Genomic DNA, 26,257 nt, shown 5'->3' on the forward strand with positions numbered 1-26,257 from the left:
ACTATACCAGCGACGGCCTACAGTACAAGACCTTGTCGACGACCTATAAGAAGAAAGTAAAATGATAATCTACTTTATGTAATGAGGTTACCACTAGAGGGGGAGAACCTCTTCAAGTACGATCCGATTACTCTATTGGGAGGGGCAAAATACAAACATGGGCTATGTCGTGGCTTGAACGCCAGAAAACGCTGTACCGCTCAGATACATGGTAAATGTGTAGTTGTCCTGACGCTATTTCTTGTGGCTCTCGCAAGAATATCTCCTGGAACATGGGTGTTGTTGCGAATGGCAACGTGCGTGGGGTTTAGGTGCTATACATAGTACTCTTTGGTGAATCGGGATCGCCAGGATTATGAAGACATTCAACCTATCTTCACTTTCACGCGCGACTACTCGATTCAGCCGCGACGTGTCCTGCCTTTTAGGGTTAAATTGTCATATTTGGCCTTCCGGCTCAGTTCGATCGGCACAATCTCAATGGCTTGCTTTATCCGGTAGCTACATTGCATAACTTGTATATGATTCATCTTAGTATATAGAGTACAATTATCGTGGTACAATGACGATTCTGCTTTCTGCAAGTACTTCATATGCCTTGACCCTTGACTGATGGAGATGGCCAGGGTTTTGTAGAACCATCTAAGCTCTGTGCAGAGGTAAGTCGCTTGGCGGACTGGCTGAAAACCACTTGTTCTGCCTTAAAGTCTCAAAGAATAAACCATGCCATTAACCTGTGGGACGCGCGTAAAGTTGAATCCTAGAATTACTCCAGCGCATAAGCTCAGGGGAACCAAGGGCTCGTCCAGGCGCTTTTCTAAGCGGCCGGAACACCAGTCCTTTGGCCAAGTCCTCGCGGGTGAAGTCCCTGGTGTGCACAGCTAATCCATTGGAATGCGAGTAGCGTGTCCACTGCGGTGGCCAATTTGTGTCCCAGACTGGCAGCAGGACTACCATCCCCTTGCCCTCCTGCTCGTCATCCTTTGCTTCTTGCTCACGAGTGGGATCGAGTAAAGCATGTCCCCTTGACTGTGCATACTTCAGGTTCTGCATATGTCTCCCAAACAGGTTCTTAAGGCTGAGATTCTCCAGCATTGGCATAGAACGCTCCAAATGAGTAAAGATCGGGGTCCATGACCCAGAGGTCAGGTGACACTCATGCAGCGTCAACGAGCGCAGGTTGGAATGCTTTTGGAGAAAGAGCAGCAGGGACTGTCCTTTGGCCGCGAATCCCGACAACGCACATTTTTCCAACAATGGCAATTGGGTTTCATGAGCGACAGTGTCGACGATCCTATCGTAGTAGTGAAATAATTCTTGTCCATATGCAGTGCGCCGGAATGTTAAGTCCAGCTCTCGAAGAGCTGGTGCGGATTTGAGGAAGAGTGATGCTATCCCGGGTGTTCCATCCTCTAGCACGGGCTGGGGATCCTCTCCTTCTTCTTCCTTTTCTTCCTCTTCCTCCTCGTCCTCCTCGTCCTCCTCGTCCTCATCTTCCAGCTCATCTTTAAGAGAATCCTCCATAGCCATGGAAATACTGAGCTTAAGCGATATCAGATCCTTGCCGAGTATTTCCAGCTGCCCTGGGCCCAGATCCAATGCAATATCGGTGATCTTGTCAATCGGAATACAGCATTTATCAGTATCACGAAAGATATCAAGGCTCTTCACCGAGACCCTACTCTGCACCATTGCTTTCAAAACCCACGAGAGGATTTGCGAGGCTCGCGCCCAGAGTGGCTGCCAGTCTTGAGAATTGGGCGCCTTTCTCTCCGTCCGACCGCGGAGGACCCCGCCATCAAAGCGGATGACATCCAAGGTTCCAAACAATTTGAGCGCGAGTTGCAGGATCTCAATCATCTCGCTGGGTGACTCCTGATCTCTGGCCTCTTGCTGTTCATTGAGCCAGCGCAGATCAGATTTGGCCTTTTCCAGTTCCTCGGGCGTGAATTTGGCTGTGCTCCGGGAAGTAACGTATCCATGCTTGTTGAGTTTCTCCACTCTGTACCACCCAGATTTGATGTCCTTGTCTAACCCAGAAGGCTCCATTGTTATGGCAAGGAATGTGAGCGAGTGGATCTTCTTGCTGAGTGCAGGAATGCGCGCCAACGCATGCAGACAGCGAAGACTCTGCGGTGAGACATCAAGAACAGGCTGTTGGATGCACCTTAGGAATCGGGGTCCGATGCACTTCTCGGCCAGCTTTCGGTCGACTAAGCGGAGAGCCTTGATCGATTCGAGGTCCAGGTGTGTGAGGGTTGACTCGAAGATCTCAGGGGGCAACTCGTGCAGTCCGGTGCTCCGCGCTAAGTCGGACATGTTGATGGGCGGGTCGTATGAGGTTCAAGGTAAGGAAGTCAGAAGTAAGTGTTGAATGGAAGAAAAACACTTGGGAGCGGTCTGAACTGGCAGAAATGAAGCATCAGATGTCTTCTACCTCATTTAAAGGATGCTATTTTGTTCATTGAGTTCAATGGACTAATTAGGAGGTGTCTCAGTTGGACCTGGAATACAAGAACACTAGGCCTCAATTGTGGGCCTGGTTGGTTTAGCGAACCCTGGATCATGTTACAAACTTACAATGTACTTGGGTATTTAAAAGCGGATCTCTCAATACATACATGTACATGTACATACAGTCATATACATACATCTGATCGGGTCGCCGGCAATAGAGTGGAGTAAAATGTGTCGGGCTGGTAACATGCCGACTCGGGATCTACTTCACTTAGACAATTGTTGCCTGTTCAGCTGAAGTCGGAAGTGAATGCCTGATTCAGTGACCTCAAGCCTGCCAGTACTTGGATATGTGTAGAGTTGAGTGCCCCACTCAATTGTACTCTGCATCAGCATTACTTGTTTACATATTATGATGTTGTAGTAAGGAATGTCGGGGCGTTCCGGCTTCCTTTTGGGAAGGTCAGGCGTTCTACCTACTCTACTCCGTACTAGACTACCTACGATTTTACATGCAAAATTCATCCTCAACTTCATGCCCTCCATCTCCAGTAATCAACTATCTCTCAAACAAGGATATATCGAGGCTTTCAAAGAGTCAGTTAATTTGATCTTGTAGTTGTCTGTGGTCAAGATCTACTTAGACGTCCCAGCTCCCATACAAGCACGGTATATTCAGGTTCTGACTACAAAATACAACTACATTCTGTTTCCAGTAGTCGGTAAGCCAGAAATCAAACCTTAACACAGTCCGAAAGTTGTATCTATTATATACAACCCGGATCGAAAAAAATGGCTTACAGTGATAGATAAGCATTAGTTATAGTCCAAGAACTTTAGCGTCATTAGCGCAGAGTAAGCAGCAATCAGCCTCCAACGCGATTGCGACATGATCTTTCTTCTGTGTTTATCCCTCGACCAAAGATCTAAAGCAACCACAACAGCTTCAACCGCATCTCCCCAGCCCTAACCATGGAGTTCCCCCAGTAAGCCCTCAACACCCCAGCCCAGCCATCCCGCCTCTCATCCCCCGACAACCCATCTAACCCAAACAGCCCCATACCCACCCTCCTAACCCTCCCCCTCGAACTCCGCCAAATGATCTACACCTACCTCTTCACCACCCAGCCCATCACCATCCAACACAAACCCATTCCCGCCCAGTGCAGCATCGACAACCGCCCCCTCTGCCGCAACCCAGAAGCCACCACCACCACCCTCAACAAATCCGGGTACCAACCCAGCTACGCCCTCCTCCTAACCAACCGCCAACTCCACCACGAAACCCACTCCTACGCCTACAGCACCCCGCTCTTCCGCACCCAGCAAACAGAGGCATTCGCCAACTTCACCAGCTGCCTCACCCGCCCCCAGATCCACGCAATCCGGCACCTCGCCTTCTTCCTCCCGCTCGCGCAGGGCATGGAAACGCACGCCGCGGACTGGCACGAGACCTTCGCCTTAGTCCGGCACGCCTGCCCGCACCTCCGCTCCGTGTCCGTCGAAATGGCGCTGGCGTTCCCGGCGGCCAGCGGGAGAGACACCTATTGGGACGGGGGGTTGTTGGAGCTGGATCGGCTGCGGTCGCTGCGGGGGATGCGGGTTGTTGTTTACGGTGGCGATCATGTGGCGGCGGCGGCGGAGGTCGAGAAGAAACCTGATGAGCCGTTCTTCCTGTATGAGGCCGGGACGCTGCATCCGGCTGCATCGGATATTCGGGACAGGACTGCGGCGGCTGCGGCTGCGGCTGCGGCTGGTACTGGTATGGACACTGGTACTGGTACTGGTTCTACTGCAGATCAGCCGATAAGCTTCCATCACGCGCGGGACGCTCTCCGGCGGAGGCTAGCCCTAGCCCCAGCCCCCTCCAGCCCCAGTCCCGATGACAACGAGGAAGACCCCGGCCGGCTGTTCTTCCGCACCTCGCCGGACGTCTTCCCCCTGTATGTCCGGAATCTGACGGAGATGCTGCTCCGGCGGCGGCGATCGCATGCCGAGATCCGCGGGGAGGATCGCATGCAGCGGAACGAGATCTACCACTACGTGTACCTGGATGAGAGGCCGTTCGAGAGGGGTCGGGTCTTTGGGTTTCAGTATGGCAGGAGTGCGAAGTTGGAGGAGGGGGAGCTTGAGCGCGCGCTGGAGGGGCTGCGGCTGGCGAGGGAGCGGTTGCGTGTGCGGCGTGAGAATGGGGAGCTGGGGGCTTGTTCGCGCCCTGGGCGGGTGGCTGTGAGGGAGAGACATGGGCTACGTCAGGTTCATGGTGGGGAGGGTACGGGGGCTAGGGCTGAGAGGCCGGGAGCTTGGAAGAAGCAGCTACTGCTGGAGGCGTCGGCGCCTTTGATTGAATCGTTCCCTGATTGTATAGCGCGGCCGTATCGGTCTGGGGGGAGGGGCTCTGGTTGATCGAGGGAGACGATTTGATGGGAAAGCACTTTGGGTTCGGTTATACTGGAGCTATTCTTCGATACATAAGGTCATTATATACTTAGCATAGCCGTAGCCACCCCGAGCTCTCGCTCAGAACTGCTTGACCACCCGCTGAAACCGAGGGGGCTGCCTCATGAATTTCTCCGGCTCGTCTCGGGCCCCCTGCTTCCAGTAGTCGTACTCCATCCACGCATTCTCCGGCATCTGCGCCTCGGTCGCTTCCAGGAACTCGCCCAAATCTGGATTGAGAGGAATCACGCCGGTTTCTATGACGTACTGATCCCACAGTTTCAGTAGCTGCTTCAATCGATCGGGATGCCCCTCTGCCAGATCGTGGATCTCGCCGGGGTCCTCGACCAGGTTGTACAGCTGCCATCGCTCCGGCCCCTTCGGCTTCGGGATATAGACGATCTTCCAGTCCCCGAACCGCAATGCCGCCCGGCCACACGTTTCCCACCCTTGGATGAATTCCTTCTCGTGAATGCGGGGACTCTCACCCGTAGCCCAGGGGTAGAACGACTTCCCTCGCATCGGTACGACCTCCCGCCCCTGATAGAGTGGTGCTGGATGCGTCACGCCCGCCATCTCCAGGATCGACGGGGCCAGATCCATGACCGTAGCGAATTGATCCGTGATACTGCTGTTCTGGACGTGGTCGGCCGTTTCGCGCACCGAGGCCGGGAAGCGTGCCAGGAAGGGCACATGCACGCCGCCTTCCGTCGTGTAGGCTTTGTACAATCGCGAGGGAGCGGTTGCGGCCTGCGCCCACCGTGGCCCGTACCAGATGAACGAGTTGTAGTTCCCCAGATTCTCCAGAGAGTTGTCATAGTACTTCTGCAGATGCGGCATCACGCCACTCTGCACCATTGGGTAGGCCTCGTACGCGGCCCCCTCTGCGCCATTATCCGACATGAAGCAGACGAAGGTGTTGTCGAGCTCGCCAATGGACTCCAGGTAATCCACCACCTTCCCAACATTGGCATCGATGCACTCGACCATCGCAGCGAACACCTCCATCGCGCGACACGACAACACCTTCTCCTCCGGGGTGAATTCCTCCCACGGCTTGACCTCCCCCTCCGCCACGACCGGATGCGCCTCCACATCCTGGCGGATCATGCCCAACGCCTTCAGCCTCTCCAGTCTCTTCTGGCGCAGCACATCCGGTCCCTCATCGTACACCCCGCGATAATGCTCGATATACTCCCGTGGCGCCTGAAGCGGCCAATGCGGCGCCGTGAAAGGCAAGTAAGCGAAGAACGGTCTCCGCTGTTCTTCCCCTCCCTCGCCACCATCCTCCCGCTCGTGCCATTCCCGCAGGTATTGGCACATCCGGTCCCCGTACCCATCCGACGAGTACCACCCCTCCGGCAACTTTTTCACGTACCGGTCATCCTCCATATGCAGTGCAATAAAGCTCGCCTCCAGAAACGTCGGGGTCTCATCCGCGCCCGCCAGCTGCGGCTCGAAGGCGTAATGATTCGAGCAGGCCGGGAGGTGCGCCAGCGACCGCTCGAAGCCCCGCTTACAGGGGGCGCGGTCCGGGGTCAGCCCCAGATGCCACTTGCCGGCCATGAGGGTGTGGTAGCCGGCGTCGCGGAGGAGCTCGGGTAGCGCGACCACCCGTTCGTTGAGATAGCCTTCGTAGCCCGGCATCCCGCGTTGCGGGGCGGTGGACATCTGCGACCCCTTGGGCCCGTTCTGGCCGGTGATGTTGGTCCACTCGATTAGGTTGCCGAGGCCCGCTATGTGGTGGTCCGTTCCCGTCATGATCATGGCGCGGGTGGGGCTGTATTATTATTGTATCGGACGGTCAGCGTTATGCCAAGACAAGAAAACCAAGCATGACAGTACGAGTGAGGGAAAGAAAGGGGTGACAAACGAGCACGCTGCTGCGGCATGGAAGTCGGTAAACCGCACACCCTCCTCCGCCAAGCGGTTCAGATTCGGGGTGCGGATCTCGCCGCCATAGCAGCCGATGTCTGAGTAGCCCAGGTCGTCGGCTACGACGACGAGGAAGTTGGGGCGTTTGGGAGCCATGGTGGGGGTGATTGAGATTGTTAACACTTCACTTGGCGTCGAAAGGTGCTGGAGAATGTACAAGGAGGTTTGAGCAGCAACCAGCATTGGTGACGGGCGAGCTCAATTTAAAGGCAGTCGTCTGCATCCCCGCACTGTTGCGCCGTGTATACATGCACTGCCTGCGTCGTCTATCGGGAGTCGGCTGATAAGCAGCATGATCGGCGGGGATTGCGTCGCCTTGGCTGGGTTGTAGCCAATGGCTGCTGCTGACAGCAACCCCGCATCGATTGCGAATTCGGCTCTCGGCTATTTTGCTGCATGGGGTGTAGTTGTCTGTGACCTCCATGATGGAAGGGAAGATGGATGTGAGGTGGTCTGATCAGGAGGAGTTGAATGGAATGAAGTGAGGGGGAAAGTAGGTAGGTGGTAAGTTCCAAGTAATAGTAGTACCCAAGTATTTTGCTGCCAGTCCCGGCCGCTCGCCCAATGCGGCGCCTCTGCTTCAACAAGGAGAGTATACAATCACTCGCTTCATGCTCTACTACTATACGTTGTTCATCCAATACTGTATGTATTTTTACTACTTTCACACTGCTAAATGCTCTCAGCGGCTGAACTAAGTAGTCCCAAACCAACCTTAGTAGTCATTGCGGTGGTTCATTTTCTCCATACTCACCAGTTGCTTCTACTTGTCCCGACCATAGTGGTTCATATCCAGCTAATACCAGCAACCACCAATGCCACTGGTGGTAATCTTGCGCTGACCACTTCCATCTATTCAGCATATGCAGACCACGAGAGCATGAAAGGTCATTAGGCAGATAACTATGTCATTCCTTTTTTGGACTACTGGAGGCAAGCTTCTACAAAGCGATAGACATTCTATCATTATGAGGGGTTTCTGTGACTGAAGTTGGTCCTACGGCTTGTGACAAACCCCAGCGATGCCGGCAGGGTTACCCAACAATTTATGAATGTAGTTCCTTTCAAGAATTTTCAAGAATGTCCCTTAGTCGCTTCGAACCCATCAGCTAATTGTAACCAAGAAAGGCTTGTGACGTCCACGATTGTCTATTGGGATAGACGGCATAAAACAGAAGGTTCATGGTAAGGTGTGCGGTGCATGTCCGAAAGATCAGGGTTGCAGGACAAGATGACCACTATGTGATCTGTAGAATTGAACATTGAATCTGCAAAGCATACTTTGGCCACGGTAAGCTCCACCAGCCAATAATACCCAGCCCATACTAACCACCAAGACCATACATAGGACCAAGAATGCGTTACTTCCAGACCACTGTGTTGGCACACTCATACAGTAAGGAGAACTGTAACCGAAGCTGTAGCTGTAATGCTCACGTCACCTATTACCAGATGTGCTCCACGGATCGGATATCCTCACGTGGTAGACACCTGCCAACCAACCACCCACAAACTTAATTCAACAGGGAATCCAGGGTACTGGAACCCCGAGTCCAAAACACCTTGTGGCTGGTAACTGAGCCGCCACGGTGATCCAACAGGATCAGATCCCATGCTGCCAATCCCACAGATATCAGTCACTTGGCCGGATTGTAAGCTTGTGCATATCAGATGATTAGACATTGAAACCCTGCCCATAATACTTCATCTTGTTCGACCACGATTCCAGCATATTAGACTCCATATCGGTCCTCGCGGAAGAATTCCTACTCATCTTAATGAATGAGTGGGTTTACGGAGATGCGATCCAATCCTGAGTCCTGTATCTCATCAAATTGATGACACCTTGCCAGCATACACCCAAACTCTATCCGTGGGAGTGGTACTTTTGTCGCTTATTTCTTCCTCAATTCTCGTATACTGTCATCGTGACGCTCGATAGAGCATCCCCATCTATCCAGAATTGACATCCACTATAATCTACACCTTCAGAGACCACCAGCCCTGATAAGAACAACCAACTGTAAATATATAGTAAGAACAGATCGAAGATCACAAGAGCCACCAGTTTGTATTTGTCTACTGCCTTACACAACCCCCAACCCACCCCAAACCAGACCTCGAAACTCCTCCTCCCCTTACCAACTATGCAGAATCCATCCCAAAACACAGACGTGGAACACCAACCGCCACGCACCACCAACTCACGAACCCGACTCCACCAAAGAAGAAAAGCCCTAAAGAACCATTTTCTTGCTGCATCGAGCGAGTTCGTCGGGACCGTCCTCTTCCTCTGGTTCGCCTTCGCCGGGACGCAAGTGGCCGCGATGACCAGCGCCAGCGCCAGCGACACCATCACCCCGCAGCGCCTACTCTACATCTCCCTGAGCTTCGGCATGTCCCTGCTAGTAGTGGCGTGGGCCTTCTACCGGATCTCCGGCGGGCTCTTCAACCCCGCTGTACGCCCACCCTCACCCCTCACCCCTCACCCCAAGAACACAAACCAAAACCAGACCCTAACAACCCCTGGACCGCGGGGGGCAGGTAACACTCGGCCTTTCCCTGGCGGGGACAATGCCCTGGCTCCGCTGCGCATTTCTGGTGCCCGCCCAGATCCTGGGCGGCATTGTGGCCGCCGCGCTGGTCTCGTGCATGTTCCCGGCGCCGATCGCGGTCGTGCAGACGCGGCTCCACGCCGACACCTCCATCGCGCGGGGCCTCTTCATCGAGATGTTTCTGACCGCGCTGCTGGTGGTCACGATCTTGATGCTGGCGGCGGAGAAGCATAACGCCACGTTCCTGGCGCCCGTGGGCATCGGGCTGGCGCTGTTTGTGGCGGAGTTGGCCGGTAAGCCTCGTGTTCTTCTTCCCTCCGTTGGTCCCCCCTACAAGACTGAGGAGACGTGATCTAATGAGTATGGTTGGGTGTTGTGTTGGGCCTAGGAGTCTACTTCACCGGCGGCTCCCTGAACCCGGCCCGCTCGTTCGGCCCCGACGTCGCCGCCGCCAGCTTCCCGGGCTACCACTACATCTACTGGGTCGGGCCGCTGATGGGCGCGCTCCTGGCCGTCGGGTACTATCGCTTCGCGAAGGCGTTCAACTACCCCGAGGCGAATCCGGGGCAGGATGCGACGGAGCCGAAGGAGCAGGAGCACCAGCAGGAGGAAGAGCAGGAGCACCAGTCCGGAGGATGTTGATGTTTGGCTTGGCGGATGCGATCTTGTTGTGCAGGGTTGTCATAGTTGTCAAGTTTGGAAGGGATTGCACCAAGGGTTGAAGGGGGCTGGGGATGGGGGGTATACTGGTTGAGACTCTGGTATTGTGCAGGTCCTCGTAGTGGTACTGCGATCATGGCGTGGTTCGAGAAGATAGCAGGCTGGTAGACTCGAAGATTCTGTCGCCGTATAGGCTGTAATGACATCGGAAGCATTGCGTGGCCTTTTCTATCCCAGCAGAGCCTGCAAGTGCCATGCAGTGCCATGCTGGCGCGTCTTGTTGATCTCGTGGGCTCGGTGTCTGATCTCGATCCATCTGCCATTATCCGGGGCGGCAATGCCTCCGTAAGTTGTAGCCGGAGGTACTGCACTTCCATGTGTATCGAGACCGAGGAGAAGTGGGCAAGGTTCTCGCGAAGGCAAAGGCGTGGCTGATACACACGGGGTGACAATGTCAATGGTCTTCGGGATCTGTGTCCAGGAATACAATGAAGCCACAACTTGGAATGGGTTAGCCACTGTGTAAATTATCCTCGGATCATCAGCCAAAATTATCCTGTTCTTCTGTTGTGACAAGTTTCCAGCTGTCCAGTTTGCTTCTCAGACACCTACCTACAATCGCCGTTGAATCCATTCGAGACCACGATATGCGAAGGGGGACCTGCGGGCTTGTCGTGGAAGGACCGGTCAACACCAATTGCTGATTTCTTCCTTACACCGATCTGTCTTGATTCGACCCATTATATTGGCACGTCGATAGCTTTCTGTAGCCTTCCCTCTTTCTCCAATGAATCGATCCTAGGGTGCTTGGAGATCTACAGAATCCTCTTCGGTGGTGACCCATTCCCACCGTCCGCTACGCGACAACTACGCGACGAATTTCCACCCCGGCACAAGAAACAGCAAATCGACTTTTCAGATTCGAAAAAGCGAATATCAACATCTGTAAAAAGCCCAAGCAAGATCCCAGTCAACAAATCTCGAATTTCAACGCCTTCATCCCATCGCAATCAAATCAATTCAGCTAAATCGTCAAATGAAACTCCACCAAACAAAGAAGAGATCATGCGTTGGCATGCTTGGCGCGCCCAGAGGCACCATCCGTGGCTGGCGAGTCCACGTGACCCACGGGACTGGGCCCCCTTGCGGTGCTGGGCACGAGGGAGGAGCGCGTGGTTGGCGAGGCGGAGGTGCGATGGCTGGGAATGCTGTCGCGGCTGCGGCTACCGGGGATTCCTGCGCCCGCGGCCCCAAGACCGGTGGCACTGGAGGACACATTCCCTTCGCCGGCCATGTAAAATCGCTTGAGCGGGCTTTCGCCGCGGGCGGTCGAGCCCAACGCGTCCAGCTCCGTCATCCCTAGTTGGCTCTGCGATTTGATGAACGAGCCGCGGTCGTCGCGCATGGGCTGGTAGCGCAGGTCCGGGTTCTTCGAAAAGATGGCAAAGGCCGAGGTGACGAGCACGAGGACGAGCAGGACCAGCACGAACGCCGCGTTGTACACGAAGAAGATCACCCCCATGACGCCGGTGACGATCCCCGGCTGGTCGAACACCTGCGAGAAGAACAGGAGGAAGATCGCATTCACGAAGTTGATCGCCCCGATCGCGATGTTGTACCCGTTGGTCTTGCGGTCCATCCAGGGGCGCAGGATGCTGATGCCGATCAGCATCAGGGTCTCGATGATGACCAGGGCCACCGTCTGCACGATCGGCGCCTCCTGGCTCAGGCCGATGAACATCGCCTTGAGGATGACGTAGGTCATCGCCGGAACCAGGAAGTAGTAGGCTGTCGCGCGGTACTGCACGTACAGGAACCCCAGCTTGTTGAGGCAGCTCTCGTCCGAGTACAGGATGTAGGCCGGGTTGCGATGCATCCCTACCGAGTTGCGCGCGATGAGGATCACCTTGACCGCCGCCCAGCCCAGGGCCCCAATCACGGACAGCAGCATTACGGCGGCCAGGAGGGCCTCCGCGGCCGAATCATGCTGCGTGAACTCCCACAGGCAGAGGACGCACATCTGCGGGAACCCGATCTGCACCATCCGGTACAGGATCCCCTTGGAGACGTGGAAGTCGGCGAACTGATCGTGGCGGATCTTGCCGTACCGCGCCAGCAGCTTGGAGGCCGCCTTCAAGGCGCCGACGATGATCATCACGACGGCGACGAAGAAGACGAAGAAAATTAGCCCCGTCAGGAAGATGTTGGTGCCTTCAATGTGGGCCGTGAACCCGACGCGTTTGATGCCGCGGACGACGACCGTGCCGGTTTTCGCGGTCGCCGACTGCCCGTCGGCGCGCTTGAAGAGGCGGACGGCCGCCGCCGTCGCCGCCCCCTCGATCGAGCGTTTCCTGCGCCGCATGACCTCCACCGAGACGGTCGACAGCTCGGAAAGCACCGTGCTCGGCGTGCCGCCCGTGGCGCGCTGGTACCAGGTGCAGATCTTCTCTAGGAAGGTCACCCGGATGATCCCCATGCTCCACTGGAAGTTCTGCGTCCACGCGGCGACGATGGGGGGCATGTGCACGGAGATCATCCCGAACATGGCCTGCGCTTGCATGAACCCGAAGAACGACAGAACGTTGGCGGCGACGTGGGCGGCAGTGTTGGAATTGCCCAGACTGGCCGTGACCGCCGATGCGATCAAGCCAACTCCCGATATGACCGCCGTGGCCCATCCCACACCTTTCTGGTAGACGGTCTTCCCGTTCGACAGGCTCGCTTCGATGCAGGCGATACTCTCCCCGCCGGCGTCGGTGGAATTGATGTAAATGCGAACGGAGGCGTCCAGATCCGGGACGGTGTACGCGATCCCTAATGCCCCGTTAGCTCTCCCGTCAAAGCTAGCACCTCCCCCACGGAGTCCAGCAAAATCGCTGGGTTTCAGGCGGAAACCAACCTGGAATCCTCTTGACGACGTTCTCGGGGATGTCGATGTTGGCGTTCGGGACGTTGATGTTCCCCGCATTCATGGGGCAGAGGCCGGCCAGGTTCATCGTGCACGGGTTCAGGGACTCAGTGGTCAGCTCATAGCCATAAACGTTGACGACAATGTCCGCGGTGACATAGCCGGAGATCGCGGCCACGCCGTCGAAACTGAGGGCGAGGGAGCGGTTGTTGGGGGTGAAGCGGACGCTGAAGTAGGTGGCCGTAAAGTTCGGACTGTTCTGGCAGAGACTCAGCGCATTGGATTCGATCAGGCGGGTGGCCGAGACGACGGAGGCGGCCGTACAGGCGATCAGACCGCTAAGAAAACGTGATGACCACCACATTGTCGGTGGAGTGGCGCATCAATGGTTGGGGGGTTTTTTCACTTTTCTGGATTAGGAGGTGGTGGTGAGGGGATGAGGGGATAGGGGTAGATAGGGGAACCGGGGGAATCAGATAAAAAGAGCGAACGACTGTGAACGAGAGACGTGGGAGAGTGAGTGCGGAAGTGAGAGTGAGAGAGACCCCAATGATGCCTGATGATCTCGCAATCAATAAAGCCCGCCAGAGAAGAAGAGGCGGGTTAGCGCCCGCTTGTCTTATATGTCTAATAATAGCGGAGTAAGTAGCTTTTTTGGTCAGTGGGCTAGACTCGTGGTTGTTTGTAGGTTAGTCTAGTCTAGTCTAGTGACCAGAGATGACTCTGGCGGCAGAAGAAAGCGAGTGGTTATCGGTGGCATTATGCTGGTTACCTAGTATTATCATTACACAACACCCTACCTAGTTTTTAGGGGGAAGAACTTGTCCACTGGGCACATGTAACATCACCATTCTGACCGGTCTTTGTTCCGGAACGGTGTAATCCTGCAGCTGATTATTCCGTCATCTGTGAGCAGAGACACCGTGGTGGATACGACCCTATGTAGTCCGTACTGTGTCTGGAGCACAAAGGGTCTATGATCAGGTAATCAGATCTGATCCAGGAACATCCACCTGCTAACTTACTTATAAGAGAACATTCGTTCACTCAATCAGAGGAACTGCCAACAACCGCCGATCCTCAGGCAGTCCCTGATCCACGTGATCCACCTGTCAGGGTCACGTGTATGTCCCGCGGGTCTCCAGTCTAACTATATCAGGAATTTCCTCGGAAATGTATCGTATCTCGTCCCCCCGTCTTGCTCCAGGGAAGCACAAGTAAAGCGCTAAGGTATTCAAATTCGGTCTAGAATTGTGCTTATTCATTAAGTGTTACTTTTATGTCCTTTTTTTAGAAATGCCCCATGAGAATCCCGATCAATCGTACAAATCATGTCTGACGCCTAAGCACGGCTCAGGCTCTCACCCTCCTCGGCCTTCTGGAGACCGTACTTCTTCAACCGGATAGACTGGATGGCAATGAAGCCAGTGGTGTCAGTGGGCTCGAAGTCCTCCAAGGAGTCCATCGAGGCCTCCTCGGCGGAGTAGAGCTTCTCGGTGCTGCTGGAGCGACCAAGGATGTAAGTGTGACCCTTGTACAGGCGGACGCGGACCTCGCCGTTGACGCGCTGTGAAACAAATTAGAACCAACGACGTGGATATCATTTACATGCTTGCAATCACTCACCTTCTGGCTGAACTTGATGCTGTTCTCGATGAACTCACGCTCGGCACTGAAGTACCTATGGGACAGTTAGTATCATCTGAATATTGCGCGGCAACATCAACTCTTCTCCGAGATACTTACAGGCCGTTGTAGAGCTGGATAGACCAGTTGTGGGTGACGAATTGGTCACGCAGAGCACGGACCTGACCGTCAAGGACAAGACCCTCAAGGTCAAGGTGAGCATCGCGCAGGATGGTCATAGCAGGAGCTAGTCGAGAAGGTCAGTAATAGCTCTCAAGCAGATGTAAGGCAGGCGGCCGTACAGTCGTAGCAGCCACGGCTCTTGAGACCGATGAAGCGGTTCTCGACGATATCGATACGGCCAACACCGTGGGTGTAGCCGAGCTTGTTGAGAGCGTAGAAGAGCTCGACGGGGTCGGTGTACTCCTTGCCGGGGGCAACAAGCTTGGTGGGGACACCCTGCTCGAAGTGAATGGTGAGGTCGACGGGCTCGTTGGGAGCAGTGAGGGGGTCGGCAGTCATGGTCCACATGTCGGAGGGAGGGGTCTGGTTGGGGTCCTCCAGGATGCCTGCATGCAAAAAGATCGTTAGCAAAGTCCCTCGTAATATGATCCACAATCACATACCGGCCTCGTAACTGCAGTGGGCAGAGTTGGAGTCTGGGGTGAACAGTTAGCGATATCCAAGCAACCATGCACAGCAGTCAATCACGAACCCATGGACCAGGGCTTGGCCTATTTGAGATATATTAGCACACTGCTCAAAATCCTGGTCTGGTAGCCGCTGAAGGTGCTCACCTTGGTGGAAGTGACGGGGATGCCGGTCTGAGCGGCGTAGTCAAGAAGATCGTTACGGCCAGCGAAACGCTTGAAGAACTTAGGATCACGCCAGGGGGCAATGATCTTGATGGAGGGCTGGATGGCGTAGAAGGCCAACTCGAAGCGGACCTGGTCGTTACCCTTGCCAGTGGCACCGTGGCTGACGTACTGGCAGCCCTCGCGCTGGGCAGCGCGCATCTGAGCACGGGCAATCACGGGGCGAGCCAAGCTGGTACCGAGAAGGTAGCGGCCCTCGTAGATGGCATTGCACTCTATTGTGAGTTAGCATGCTTCCCCCCACACACAGAACCCGGGGATCATACGAATGGCGGGGAAGCAGAGCTCAGTGATGAACTCGCGCTGGAGGTCCTCAATGATCATCTTCTTGGCACCAATCTTCAGGGCCTTGGCCTCAACGGCAGCCCAGTCCTCCTCCTGACCGACATTGGCGAGGAAACAGACGACGTCGTAACCCTCCTCTGAAGTATGTGTTAGTCGGTGACCGATCGAAGCGAATGCAAGTGAGCTATACCGATGAGCCAGCGGAGAATACAGCTGGTGTCAAGACCACCTAAAGAGAAACATTTGTTAGCGAATATGGCTCTTATCTTGGGATCAATTGGCGCAAATTGCGGGGTTGAAAAGACGGGGAGGTGGACGTACCGGAGTAGGCCAGACAGACACGGGGCTTTTCAGAGGCCATTTTGTGTGAGTGTGTGAGAGGGATGAGGGTGGAAGATGAAATGAAGATTGAATTCGGAGAGAGATGAAGAGAAACAACGGAATGTGAAGCCGATTAATATAGGACCGCTAGTTCAATGACTGACTGACGGTCGGGGAGGGAAGAGCTGGTGACTAAGAGTCATTGACTCATCCCGGAGTCGGAGCTCTGGGGCCTTACGTAACTCAAACCCCAATTGTGGGCCAATGACCGGGCATAAGCGAGCACGTCCCTATCTATACTCCTCCCCCAATATCTATGCCATAATCGGTGCAGATAATCGCTGATCCATTCTGCACTGGGTATGTTATCGGCATCCTCGAGGGCAACGATCGCCGTCGCTAGCCATTGAAGTTGGCCACCTACCACTGCATTTGCTTCTACTACGTAGCATGATGGATAGTGTCCATTGCACATCCACATTTGATTGTTTAGACTTATTGGACTATTGACTTTTTGATTGACCTTGAGCAGCTACAAGAGTACACATGTACGTCATATCGCCAAAGCGTTGGCGATACATACTATTGTTTGTGAAAAAAGTTCGTCGTCATATTGAATGGGAAGTCACATTCCCATCCCAGAGAATGCGCTACATGCATTAATTGTTATAAAGAGACCTCATGCTTTTGTTCGCCCCGAAAATGATCCCAAAACCCCAGAACCGCAACGACCCAAAAAAACACTATATCTTACAACAACGACCGTAGAACGCCGGTCTGCTCCAGCACAGCCCGACGACTAGTGCCGCCAACTGCATCCTTCAACTCGACAGCACGCTCGTAGTCCAAGCAAGCTTGTACGTCGTCGTCGAAGCGAGCATCAACGGTCTTGAGCTGCTCCAAGGATAAGGTATCCATGGGGACTTGGTGCTTCTCAGCCAGGGCAACAACCCGGCCAGAGATGTGGTGGCCCTCACGGAACGGCACACCCTTGCGGACAAGGTAGTCTGCAATCTCGGTTGCCAGCATCTCAGGGGCAAGAGCGGCAATCATCTTCTCCGGAATGACGGTGAGGGTAGAGAGAACGCCGGTGGCAATCTGAATGCTGTCTCCGACGGTCTTGATGTGATCAAGGAGAGGCTCAACACTCTCCTGCAGATCCTTGTTGTAGGTGGTGGGCAGGCCCTTGATGGTGCACATCAAGCCGGCCATTTGGCCGAAAGCACGGCCAGACTTTCCGCGCAGAAGCTCCAGGCTGTCTATTCATCATTGAGTTAGCATCGTCTAACTTCAAATTATTAATACATAGAAAAGAGCCGACATACCTGCGTTCTTCTTCTGAGGCATCAACGATGATCCAGTCGAGTATGCGTCCGACAGGCGGACAAATCCGAATTCCAAGCTGCTGTAGATGATGAGATCTTCGGCCCAGCGAGAGATCTTCAACATGAATGAGCTGCCCCACTGCATGGTCTCCATGGCGAAGTCACGGTCTGCCACGGCATTCATCGAGTTGTACAGAAGGCCATCGAAGCCCAGCTCCTTGGCCATAGCCTCACGGTCGATGTGGAAGGGGTTTCCGGCCAAAGCACCAGTACCGAGCGGGCTGCGGTTGACCCGCTTGATGACTTCCCGGAGCCGCTGAAGCTCGCTGGCGAAAGCGGTGGCATGCGACAAGATCCAGTGACTCCAGCGGACAGGCTGGGCCTTCTGCAAGTGGGTGTAGCCGGGCATAATGTACTCGATCTCGGACTCGGCACGGGCAATGGAGACCTTGATGAGATCGCACAGGAACTGGTCAAGCTTGCGGAGTTCATCGCGGAGCCAAAGCCGCATGTCCGTGGCAACCTGCTCATTACGAGACCGACCGGTGTGCAATTTGCCTCCAATCTCCTTGCCGATGATTTCCGACAAGCGACGCTCGTTGGCAGTGTGGATATCCTCATCATTCTCCTTCACGACGAAGGTATTCGTGCTCCATTCCTCAGCGATCTGCTTGAAACCGCGTTCGATCTCGGCGAATTCCTGTTGAGACAGGATACCGGTCTTGGTGTTGGCACGGGCAAAGGCAATGGAGCCGGCGATGTCCTGCTTCCAAAAGATGCGATCGTATGGCAAGGATTCGTTGTACTGTACCATTAGGGGGTCGAGGCCCTCTGTGATGAAGTGAAGCGGAACGCGTTAGTCGGTGCAATTGGAGCCATTGAGGATGGAAAGGGAGACGAACGAGTGAATCGACCACCCCAGAGCATATTTTCAGCAACTTTAGGAGCGCTCATGATGGCAAAGTGTGTGTGTGTGAAGATGTGATTGATGTGTTGGGAAGAGAGAAGTTGAGTAGCGAGCTGAGGACAGCAGATACTAATAAAGGACGCCAGCCCGGCGAGGGTGGGGAACGGTAGGTATGACTCCTTCGGCTGAATTAGGCAAGTCTGATTCATCGTCCTAGTGCCGGGCCCACGGGAGCGATATCGGCCCGACGAGAGAGGCACCAGACCGGATGCGGCAAGGGCTCTTATCTTCATCACGTGCAGTGAGCGGCCCTTGTTAGGGCTCCGCAGCATCAGTGACTAACTTAGATGTATGCCGAACTTATGTCAGATCAATTGCCCCGGAAGGATGCCTTAGTCCGTCTCTGGTGGAGCCTGGCGATTGCACTACGTACTTGAGTATGTAGATTCAGTCAATTGGAGTATAGATCCTCCGTCGTCATCAATATCGAATACGAATTGATCACTGACAGGGCGTACGCTTACTGGTAAAATCCCCCCTGAAGGCTCGAACACTGTCAAACAGCAAAAACCACCAACCAAGGTGGAACCTTGGTATTAGCACAACACGACATTATAAGACCCGCCGCCCCTCCGCGGGCTTCATCCATGACTCAGTCTCGACTGCAACAGCTCTTTCCCTCATACATACGCTTGATAATTCAACCACCCTCCTACCTTAGAATCTCAATTCACTTCTCAAAGTCTACTCAATCAATCTCCATACCTTCTAACCAAAATCATGACATCCTCCTTCCCCCCTCCGCCCGTCAGTTCCATTGACTGGAACAATGTCGGCTTCAAAGTCCGCGATGGTACGTTCATCCCCCAGCAGCGTCATGATCAGTCAATCCCCCGCGCAAGCCCTCAATTGCAATCCCAGCACCAAAACACATCAAACTAACACCCTCGCCCTTCTCTGCACAGTCAACGGTCACATCGAATGCCACTACAACACCAGCACATCGAGCTGGTCGGCGCCGAAATTCATCCCGACCCCGCACCTCAGCATCCACGGCATGGCGCCGGGGCTGAACTACGGGCAGCAAGCGTACGAGGGGCTGAAGGCCTTCCGGCACCCGACCGACACCAACAAGATCACGATCTTCCGGCCGGACCGCAACGCGGTGCGGATGCGCCACTCGGCGGAGTTCATCTCGATCCCGCCGGTGCCGGAGGCCCTGTTCGTGGAAGCGGTGCAGCTGGCCGTGGCGGCCAACGCGGAGTTCGTCCCGCCGCACGAGACGGGCGCCGCCATGTACATCCGGCCGCTGATCTTCGGGTCGTCGGCGCAGCTGGCCCTGACCGCGCCCGAGGAGTACATGTTCGTCGTGTTCGTCATGCCCACGGGCGTCTACCACGGGGTCAGCGCGGTCGATGCGCTCATCCTCGAGGACTTCGACCGCAGCGCCCCCGCCGGCACCGGCTCCGCCAAGGTGGGCGGCAACTATGCGCCGGTGCTGCGGCACAGCGCCAAGGCCTACCGCGAAGGGTTCGGCATCACCTTGCACCTCGACAGTCGGACGCGCTCCGAGGTCGATGAGTTCTCCACCTCCGCGTTCATCGGCGTCAAGAAGGATAAGGCCGATGGCACCGTCACCCTCGTGCAACCGGACAGCAACAACGCCATCGACTCCGTGACCGCCGCCTCCGTGCTGGAGATCGGCCAGCGCTTGCTCGGGTACAAGTCCGAGAGGCGCCGCGTGCCGTACGAGGAGATCCGGGAGTTCGATGAGGTCATCGCCTGCGGCACGGCGGCCGCCCTCGTGCCCATCCGCAGTATCACGATGCGGTCGAAGAACGACAAGTTTACGTTCCAGAGCGGCGGCGACGCGAACAACGGTGGTGAAGTCTGCGTCAAGCTCCTGCAGACGCTGAAGGGGATCCAGAACGGAAAGGTCGAGGACAGGTTTGGCTGGAACTTGACCGTCGAGAGGCCGCCGCAGGAGCTGTTTGAGATTGCGGCTGCCCCCGAGGAGGCGGAGTCGAACGGTGTCAATGTGCCATAAGTAGGTGTAATGAGATCAAGGACAGGCGACGAGGAAATGCAATCAAAAGTCATTCATTGGTTTGTTCCTAGCATCTTGGCTATTTACTCCCATCACATTAAGAACATGAACCATGCATTGTCGAGATTTACGTTATCATACATGACATTAGATACCCCTAGTTCAATTACTACCACTCTCACTTTCACTCTCGCTCTCGCTCTCGCTCTCACTTTCACTTTCACTTTCACTGTCGTCTTCGCTGTCACTATCGTCATCGGCTCCGGGTATAGCTGGGGTCTTCGATTGAAGATTCTTGGTAGCCTCTCTCTCTCTCGACTTCTTCTCCTCTTCTAATTCCTTCTTGCGTCTCGCGGCTAATTCTTTCAGTGTGCAACGGGTTGCTTGAGGCACCCCACGGGCGTGGGACCATGTGACAGTCGTAGCTGGGGGTTGGGGCAGCATGGGGGACTTGGACTTGAAAGGCGACGACGCATTGGGCATATGCTTGACGTTTTGCGACGAAGGTGGGGGGCTGTCGTCTTCTTCATCTTCAGACTCTGAGCTTGAGCTTGAGCTTGCATCTGACTCCGACTCGGACTCTGAACTGGATGCAGTGAGGTCGAGCTTGGTAGTGGACGAGCTCTCTTTTGCCCGTGAACTACGGCTTGGAGTCGATGACAAGGACTGCTGCACCCGCTGAGCTGAACCTCCTTGAGCTGGTCGTTGACTTGATCCGCCCTTGAGTTTTGTCGCGCTTTGAGTCCCGGCTGGTGTCGAACGAGGATGCTCGATTTTATTAGATGGCTGTGTGGCGGGCTTTGCTTTCGAAGGTAGTGTGAGCAAAGACCTCAACGGGCCCAGTTTCTCGATCTGCTGGCGCAAGTCTCGGACCTTATTCTCTAGCTCTTTTCTAGCAGATACATTGCTCTTCCGCCTGCCGAGCTTCTGAAGTGTATTCCATGTTTCCACGAATGCCTTCAACAATTGAATACCTTTATTATCACAACCCTGCTTCGTGGCTTTCTCGAGCGTCTGTCGTGCCTCCACTGCAAAGATTCTGTATTCGCCTTCGTCAAAGATGGCGTCTTTAGGTTGTTTGGCAATCTCCTTCGCAATAGACTGGGCTATCACGGGGGGCTTGGTAGAAGTTTTCGTGTTCCGGTCTGCGACCTCTTTCTTGATGGAGCCAGTGCTTGCTGATTTTTGACTAGACACCGGTGCTGGCCCAGACTTGGTCACAATTACATCAGAACTATCCGCAAATGACACTGAGCGACGGCCAGACAGATCGTGAGCGGTATCGTCCTTGCACAAGGTAGAACGGGCTGGTTTGACCGGTGTCGCAAGCTTTGTCGGGGTTTTCTGAGTACGAGAGGGGGATCCGAGACTGTCAACACGCGTTGCCGATTGCTTGCCAGAAGGGCTACTCGTGATGCCCAGCCCAAGACCAGGTTTAGGTGGCGCTCGAGGCGAGCACTCCGCGAAGCTTAGACGTCGCCCAGCACTAGAGAAAGACGGGGCCCGATCGCGGCGGCGTGGCGTCGAGGGACTCGCTTCGGCTTTGCTCGAAGTGCATACAAGGTCATCTTCCATTGCGTGTGGACTCTCAGGCTCCTGTCGTCGCGGCTCTTTGTTCGGCTTCAGGCTTTCCAGGCTCAACTTCCGTTTCCGTAATCCGTTGGGTTGTTCGAGAGTACCATTTAAATCAGCGGTGCCGTTGACATTCGGTTTGTTGGTCCTAGCAGGAGTAGGGACAGACAGGTTTTCTTTCTCAGCTGCAGCTTCAGTCATCGTGATATCCCGTTCTGGGTTTGTTATGCCCTCATCGAGATTCTCCGGTTCACTCTCGTCGATGACAATTTCCATGACCTCGCTTTTATTGTGAGTCTTTTGTTCGCCCTTGGTTCTTTGCGGCGAGCCAAGCATAAGCTCTGCTTCCTCCTCGATTATAGAATGCGGCGCAACCACCTGCCTTGAGCCGGTTCTTGTATATGAGAGGTTTGTCTTGAAGGGTCTTGAGCTGCGATGCAAATCGCCCAACTCTTGACTTTCCGCCCGCTTGCGCGGAGGGGTTGGCGCAACAACACGATGCTGCTGTTGTTGGAAAATGGGTTGTTTGGCCACGTGTAGAGGTGATCCTTGAAGATCCTCTGCTTCCACGGAGGAGACAGGAATGTCGCTTGAGCGCACCAAACTTTCATGAGCACTCCATGCCGACGAGGTCGCGCGGTGGCTAGTCGACTCGAAATTGATGGTATCCCGGGGATCTTCATAGATGGTCGGGATTTGACTCATCTCCTTCCGTATGATCTCTTTTTTGATGAGCCTCTGGCGCTCGGCGTCTTCCGCCAGAGCATCCCAGTCGTGAGTGACGGAGGGAAGACGGACAGGTGTGTGTTGGGTAGGCTTCATAATAACACGGACAGTGGCGCGCTGATCCGAGGCGTCCTGACGGGCTTTGCCTTGATTAACGAAGACATCAGCTACAGTCAAGTCTGCGTCGAGATCGTAGGTGTCGTTCTCATCGTCGAGCAGCTTTTTGATCTCGAGGGACCTGGTTATCCAGTATCTGTTAGCACATCCGAGGCACAAGTAAAAGTAGTCAAGCCCTTGCTTTTGCGAGGCCATTGGGCCTCTCTGAGTCAGAGAAGGAAGGCCGTCCGGAACTGGATGGTCTTCAAGTAAAGTATGAACTCACTCAGCATCTGGTCTTCGCTTTTTCCATTTCTCGCGAATGATCTGAGCCAATTCACCAAGATTTGTCTCCTCCGGGCTCTCAAGGACAATCAAGTAACTATCAAGCTCACGATCCCGGAAGTCATGCTTGCCTTGACCTAAGCCATCGCGATCAGTCGAGGACGATGGTGCCTGCAATTGCTCGCGAGCAAAAACTTTAACTCCGAGTCGCAGGAGAACCATGTCGCAGGTTGAGGGTGTTGAGATGTGAGGCGCAAAGATATGAGGGAGGGATGGAGATCAGGAGAATGTTTCGTCTACACGAAGAATTGTAGAGCTGTTTGTCCGTGCATAGGGACTGGTGAGAAAGGTCTTTCGAGTGACTGGGGAAGAGGAAAGGTGAAAGGGCGAGTCGGAGGTCGAAGGATAGGACGAGAGGAAGAGGATGGAAAGTGGTTGGAAAGGGTGGGTGACTAAAAACATAACACAGAGCGATGTGTTATTCGAGTGAAGGGTTCAAGTTTTCATAAGGTTGCTGCGACAAAGTGAAGGGTGGAGGAAGTCCCGCGGGTTGTGCTCGGATTTAATGAACTGTAGCAAAATAAAATAAATTGTGACAGCAACCGATCATTGGTTCGCGGGGCGCAAAATCAACGCGTTTCACCGCCTGGCAGCCACGGGTCCAGTTTCACGAAGTCACGTGTTGATCAAATAATCCAAATCAGGCAATATGACTTGATCTATCCTATAACTAGTTATTAAGCTCAAGGAGGTGGGTCGTCATTATGTATGCTCTTCTGCTGGTCACTCGTTCTATATACTGGTCCCTAGTCAGCCGAGAATCCTTCCAGCCTCTTGTTGACGCTGATTCAAGTCAAATCAGCTGAATGTGTAATGGGATGATGACCTCAAATGCAAATAAATGTACATGGATGGTAAATCCCACCACTTCCGCTTTGCTTCCGCTTCTACTGCAAAAACTTTTCCACGGCACCTCCAATATTCTTCAGATCAAGCAGGAAGGTATCATGCCCGAAATGTGACACATCCTCTCCCAGCTCAATATGCTCAACAGTTTGGTTTCCTGTTGCGCGAAGCGTCTCTGCAATTTCGCGTTGTTGCCAGGCCGGAAAGAGGATATCACTGGCGACGCCAATCACCAAGACTGGGTGATTCTTCAGCGGCGCAAGTCCACGGACCAAATCTTGTGGGGGCGTATCCGGCCCCTTTCCACCATCGGTGACAGCTTGGTCCATAGAAGGCGTTGACGCAGTTTGAGATGGTTGCTCTTCATACGGCTTGGCGGGAAGAGTCAAGCTGCAGGTGATATTGTTTTCTTGAGCATCGCTACCGCCCTCAGCGATCTTAACTTCGTTGGCGGCTCTCCGCTGCTGGGTCTCTGATTGATGGGCATAGCCTAAGTCAAACAAGTCCATGGCTTTCGACACATAAAGCAGACTGTTCGGATCATACTCCAAACAGAATTTCTCTCCGGCATGGTCAAGGTACGTCTCAATCAAGAAATCCGGACAGAGAGCAGGCTGCTTGCTGGGATCTGCGCGCTTGCGTCCGAACCGCATCTCCCATTCGGGACCACTGCGGTATGTCACTGTGGCAATCTCCCGAGCGAGCTTCATTCCCGAATGAGGGGGGACGGAATCATAGTAGAAGCCTCGGGCCCATTTCGGATCCATCATCAGCACTTGACGTTGTGTGTGCCTCATGGCAATGCTGTAGGGGTGGCTCCGTGCGCATCCGCTAATGCTGACAACTTTGCCAATGCGCTCCGGAAAAAGGACACCGGCAGCAAGACTCTGCATCCCGCCCATACTGGATCCAACAGACGCATACAACTTTTGAATGCCTAGTGAATCCAGAAGGCGGAACTGTGCCCGTACCATATCCTCAATCGTGAGGATGGGGAATCGAGTGGCATATCTCTTGCCGTCGGAAGGGTCAATTGTTGAGGGTCCAGTACTTCCGTAACATCCTCCGATAACATTTGTGCAGATAATGAAGTGTTTGTTCGTGTCGAGAGGCCTACCGGGACCGATGAACTTTTCCCACCAGCCTGGCTTCGGGTTAGCTTCGGTGCTGTGTGCGTGACTCGATGCTGAAAGGCCGGTGTGTAACAGAATGGCATTGCTCTTGTCGGCGTTTAATTGACCCCATGTTTCGTACGCGATGTCAAATTCGCGGAGCACACCACCCCAGTCCAGAAGAATCGGATCTTCGCAGTGAAATTGCTCATGGTGGCCAGTGGTGTATGAAGGTTCGGGCCCGGATTCAAGCGACCGCGCGGATAGCTGGGCAGATTTGGCGTCCTGGGCATCGAGGCATGGAAAGGAGAGAGCAGGATTGGACGAGTCTCGTAAACTGGATTGCGCAGCAGCCGGTTGTGACTTGCGCTGAGGAGCTTGATGTAAAGCCCGAGAGTGAAGTAGTGGGCTGATTCGAACAACTGGACGTGTGGTAGTCACTGTTGGGAGGCTGTTGCGCTGAGTCAATGATCGTACGACCCTTGACACTAAAGGAACTGAGGACGCCATTCCTGATGGGTTCAATATGACCCAAAGACGAGCCTCTATACCACAGGGACGTAAAAAATGATAGCGATGCGAATGTCGCGGGATGATCGATCGGTGACTCGGCCGGGTGTTTTAACATATGTCACATGCGGACGTGGCGGCCTCAGGCTGTAATTGTCAGCCATGCACCCATGGCGTCATTTACTGTGCTTCCGATTGGTTCACAGACCAAGCTCGAGCGCATCATATAATCCTACAAGAGCCGATAACGGTTTTGCGATAAGGATACCTAAGTAACTTTACCGGGGATAATTAAAGGTCACTCCGCACCTGCGATGCCTCAGGTATGAGTTTTCACTCAGCTCTGCACCATCAGCCCGCATGGTTCGGTTCGCAACTGAGCCACCTGTCGCTGGGTCTGGAGCAGCTTTTGACCCCACAGCCTCAAGCTCCCAGTCTAGACTCCGACCTGTCGCTGCATACGACCCCTGCACGTCCGGCGAAAGTCCCCGCGGGTGATCATCCATACTATTTTGTCGAAGCCCACACCACCGCTTTGATCAACAACAAGCGGTTTATCAGTCACCTCCTTAGGCTGCATTCAGTGCTACGCATGATCGGGGAAGCAGCAGCTTCTCACTTGCGTGTTTTACACGACATCCGTCACACCATCGATCGCTTGGGGCATACCGGCCTGATCATCTTGCCGGCCAATTGACTGCTTAAGCTTA

The 26,257-nt window shown here is 54.4% G+C and overlaps 10 protein-coding genes across 10 annotated transcripts; 3 read left to right on the top strand and 7 right to left on the bottom strand.

The window, feature by feature from the left end:
- Nucleotides 1–490: 490 nt before the first annotated feature.
- On the bottom strand, nt 491–2,515 carry BO72DRAFT_448778 (uncharacterized protein). The gene has a single exon (XM_040944870.1). The coding sequence runs from the start codon at nt 2,317–2,319 to the stop codon at nt 730–732; it is 1,590 nt and encodes a 529-aa protein (XP_040800527.1). The 5' UTR covers nt 2,320–2,515; the 3' UTR covers nt 491–729.
- A 781-nt stretch (nt 2,516–3,296) lies between these two features.
- Nucleotides 3,297–4,920, top strand: BO72DRAFT_129638 (uncharacterized protein). Its single transcript, XM_040939087.1, has 2 exons — nt 3,297–3,443; nt 3,513–4,920. The coding sequence occupies exons 1-2, from the start codon at nt 3,430–3,432 to the stop codon at nt 4,861–4,863; spliced, it is 1,365 nt and encodes a 454-aa protein (XP_040800528.1). The 5' UTR covers nt 3,297–3,429; the 3' UTR covers nt 4,864–4,920.
- On the bottom strand, nt 4,920–7,019 carry BO72DRAFT_448780 (arylsulfatase). The gene is made up of 2 exons (XM_040944871.1): nt 6,770–7,019; nt 4,920–6,676 (listed from the first exon to the last, which is right to left on the bottom strand). Exons 1-2 carry the CDS (start codon nt 6,925–6,927, stop codon nt 4,978–4,980), a joined length of 1,857 nt encoding a protein of 618 aa, XP_040800529.1. The 5' UTR covers nt 6,928–7,019; the 3' UTR covers nt 4,920–4,977.
- Nucleotides 7,020–8,978: 1,959 nt separating this feature from the next.
- Nucleotides 8,979–10,069, top strand: BO72DRAFT_528405 (MIP/aquaporin family protein; the record flags this gene model as incomplete). The annotated part of the gene is made up of 3 exons (XM_040950182.1): nt 8,979–9,290; nt 9,376–9,679; nt 9,775–10,069. The coding sequence occupies 3 exons, from the start codon at nt 8,979–8,981 to the stop codon at nt 10,026–10,028; spliced, it is 870 nt and encodes a 289-aa protein (XP_040800530.1). The 3' UTR covers nt 10,029–10,069.
- An 878-nt stretch (nt 10,070–10,947) lies between these two features.
- On the bottom strand, nt 10,948–13,694 carry BO72DRAFT_448782 (transient receptor potential ion channel family protein). The gene is made up of 2 exons (XM_040944872.1): nt 12,946–13,694; nt 10,948–12,860 (listed from the first exon to the last, which is right to left on the bottom strand). The coding sequence occupies exons 1-2, from the start codon at nt 13,316–13,318 to the stop codon at nt 11,110–11,112; spliced, it is 2,124 nt and encodes a 707-aa protein (XP_040800531.1). The 5' UTR covers nt 13,319–13,694; the 3' UTR covers nt 10,948–11,109.
- A 461-nt stretch (nt 13,695–14,155) lies between these two features.
- Nucleotides 14,156–16,219, bottom strand: BO72DRAFT_448783 (argininosuccinate synthase). The gene is made up of 10 exons (XM_040944873.1): nt 16,062–16,219; nt 15,931–15,969; nt 15,722–15,877; nt 15,378–15,670; nt 15,296–15,314; nt 15,207–15,239; nt 14,883–15,149; nt 14,701–14,827; nt 14,581–14,635; nt 14,156–14,521 (listed from the first exon to the last, which is right to left on the bottom strand). Exons 1-10 carry the CDS (start codon nt 16,099–16,101, stop codon nt 14,297–14,299), a joined length of 1,254 nt encoding a protein of 417 aa, XP_040800532.1. The 5' UTR covers nt 16,102–16,219; the 3' UTR covers nt 14,156–14,296.
- A 430-nt stretch (nt 16,220–16,649) lies between these two features.
- Nucleotides 16,650–18,351, bottom strand: BO72DRAFT_448784 (argininosuccinate lyase ARG4). The gene is made up of 2 exons (XM_040944874.1): nt 17,387–18,351; nt 16,650–17,320 (listed from the first exon to the last, which is right to left on the bottom strand). The coding sequence occupies exons 1-2, from the start codon at nt 18,198–18,200 to the stop codon at nt 16,812–16,814; spliced, it is 1,323 nt and encodes a 440-aa protein (XP_040800533.1). The 5' UTR covers nt 18,201–18,351; the 3' UTR covers nt 16,650–16,811.
- Nucleotides 18,352–18,906: 555 nt separating this feature from the next.
- Nucleotides 18,907–20,467, top strand: BO72DRAFT_129782 (branched-chain amino acid aminotransferase). The gene is made up of 2 exons (XM_040939088.1): nt 18,907–19,146; nt 19,259–20,467. Exons 1-2 carry the CDS (start codon nt 19,074–19,076, stop codon nt 20,338–20,340), a joined length of 1,155 nt encoding a protein of 384 aa, XP_040800534.1. The 5' UTR covers nt 18,907–19,073; the 3' UTR covers nt 20,341–20,467.
- A 35-nt stretch (nt 20,468–20,502) lies between these two features.
- BO72DRAFT_486662 (uncharacterized protein) lies at nt 20,503–23,241 on the bottom strand (the record flags this gene model as incomplete). Its single annotated transcript, XM_040947947.1, has 2 exons — nt 20,503–22,876; nt 23,021–23,241. The coding sequence occupies 2 exons, from the start codon at nt 23,239–23,241 to the stop codon at nt 20,503–20,505; spliced, it is 2,595 nt and encodes an 864-aa protein (XP_040800535.1).
- A 519-nt stretch (nt 23,242–23,760) lies between these two features.
- On the bottom strand, nt 23,761–25,622 carry BO72DRAFT_528410 (homoserine O-acetyltransferase family protein). Its single transcript, XM_040950183.1, has one exon. The coding sequence runs from the start codon at nt 25,545–25,547 to the stop codon at nt 23,967–23,969; it is 1,581 nt and encodes a 526-aa protein (XP_040800536.1). The 5' UTR covers nt 25,548–25,622; the 3' UTR covers nt 23,761–23,966.
- Nucleotides 25,623–26,257: the final 635 nt, after the last annotated feature.

This window comes from Aspergillus fijiensis, assembly GCF_003184825.1.
Source record: "Aspergillus fijiensis CBS 313.89 unplaced genomic scaffold BO72scaffold_28, whole genome shotgun sequence".
Lineage (NCBI taxonomy): Eukaryota > Fungi > Ascomycota > Eurotiomycetes > Eurotiales > Aspergillaceae > Aspergillus > Aspergillus fijiensis.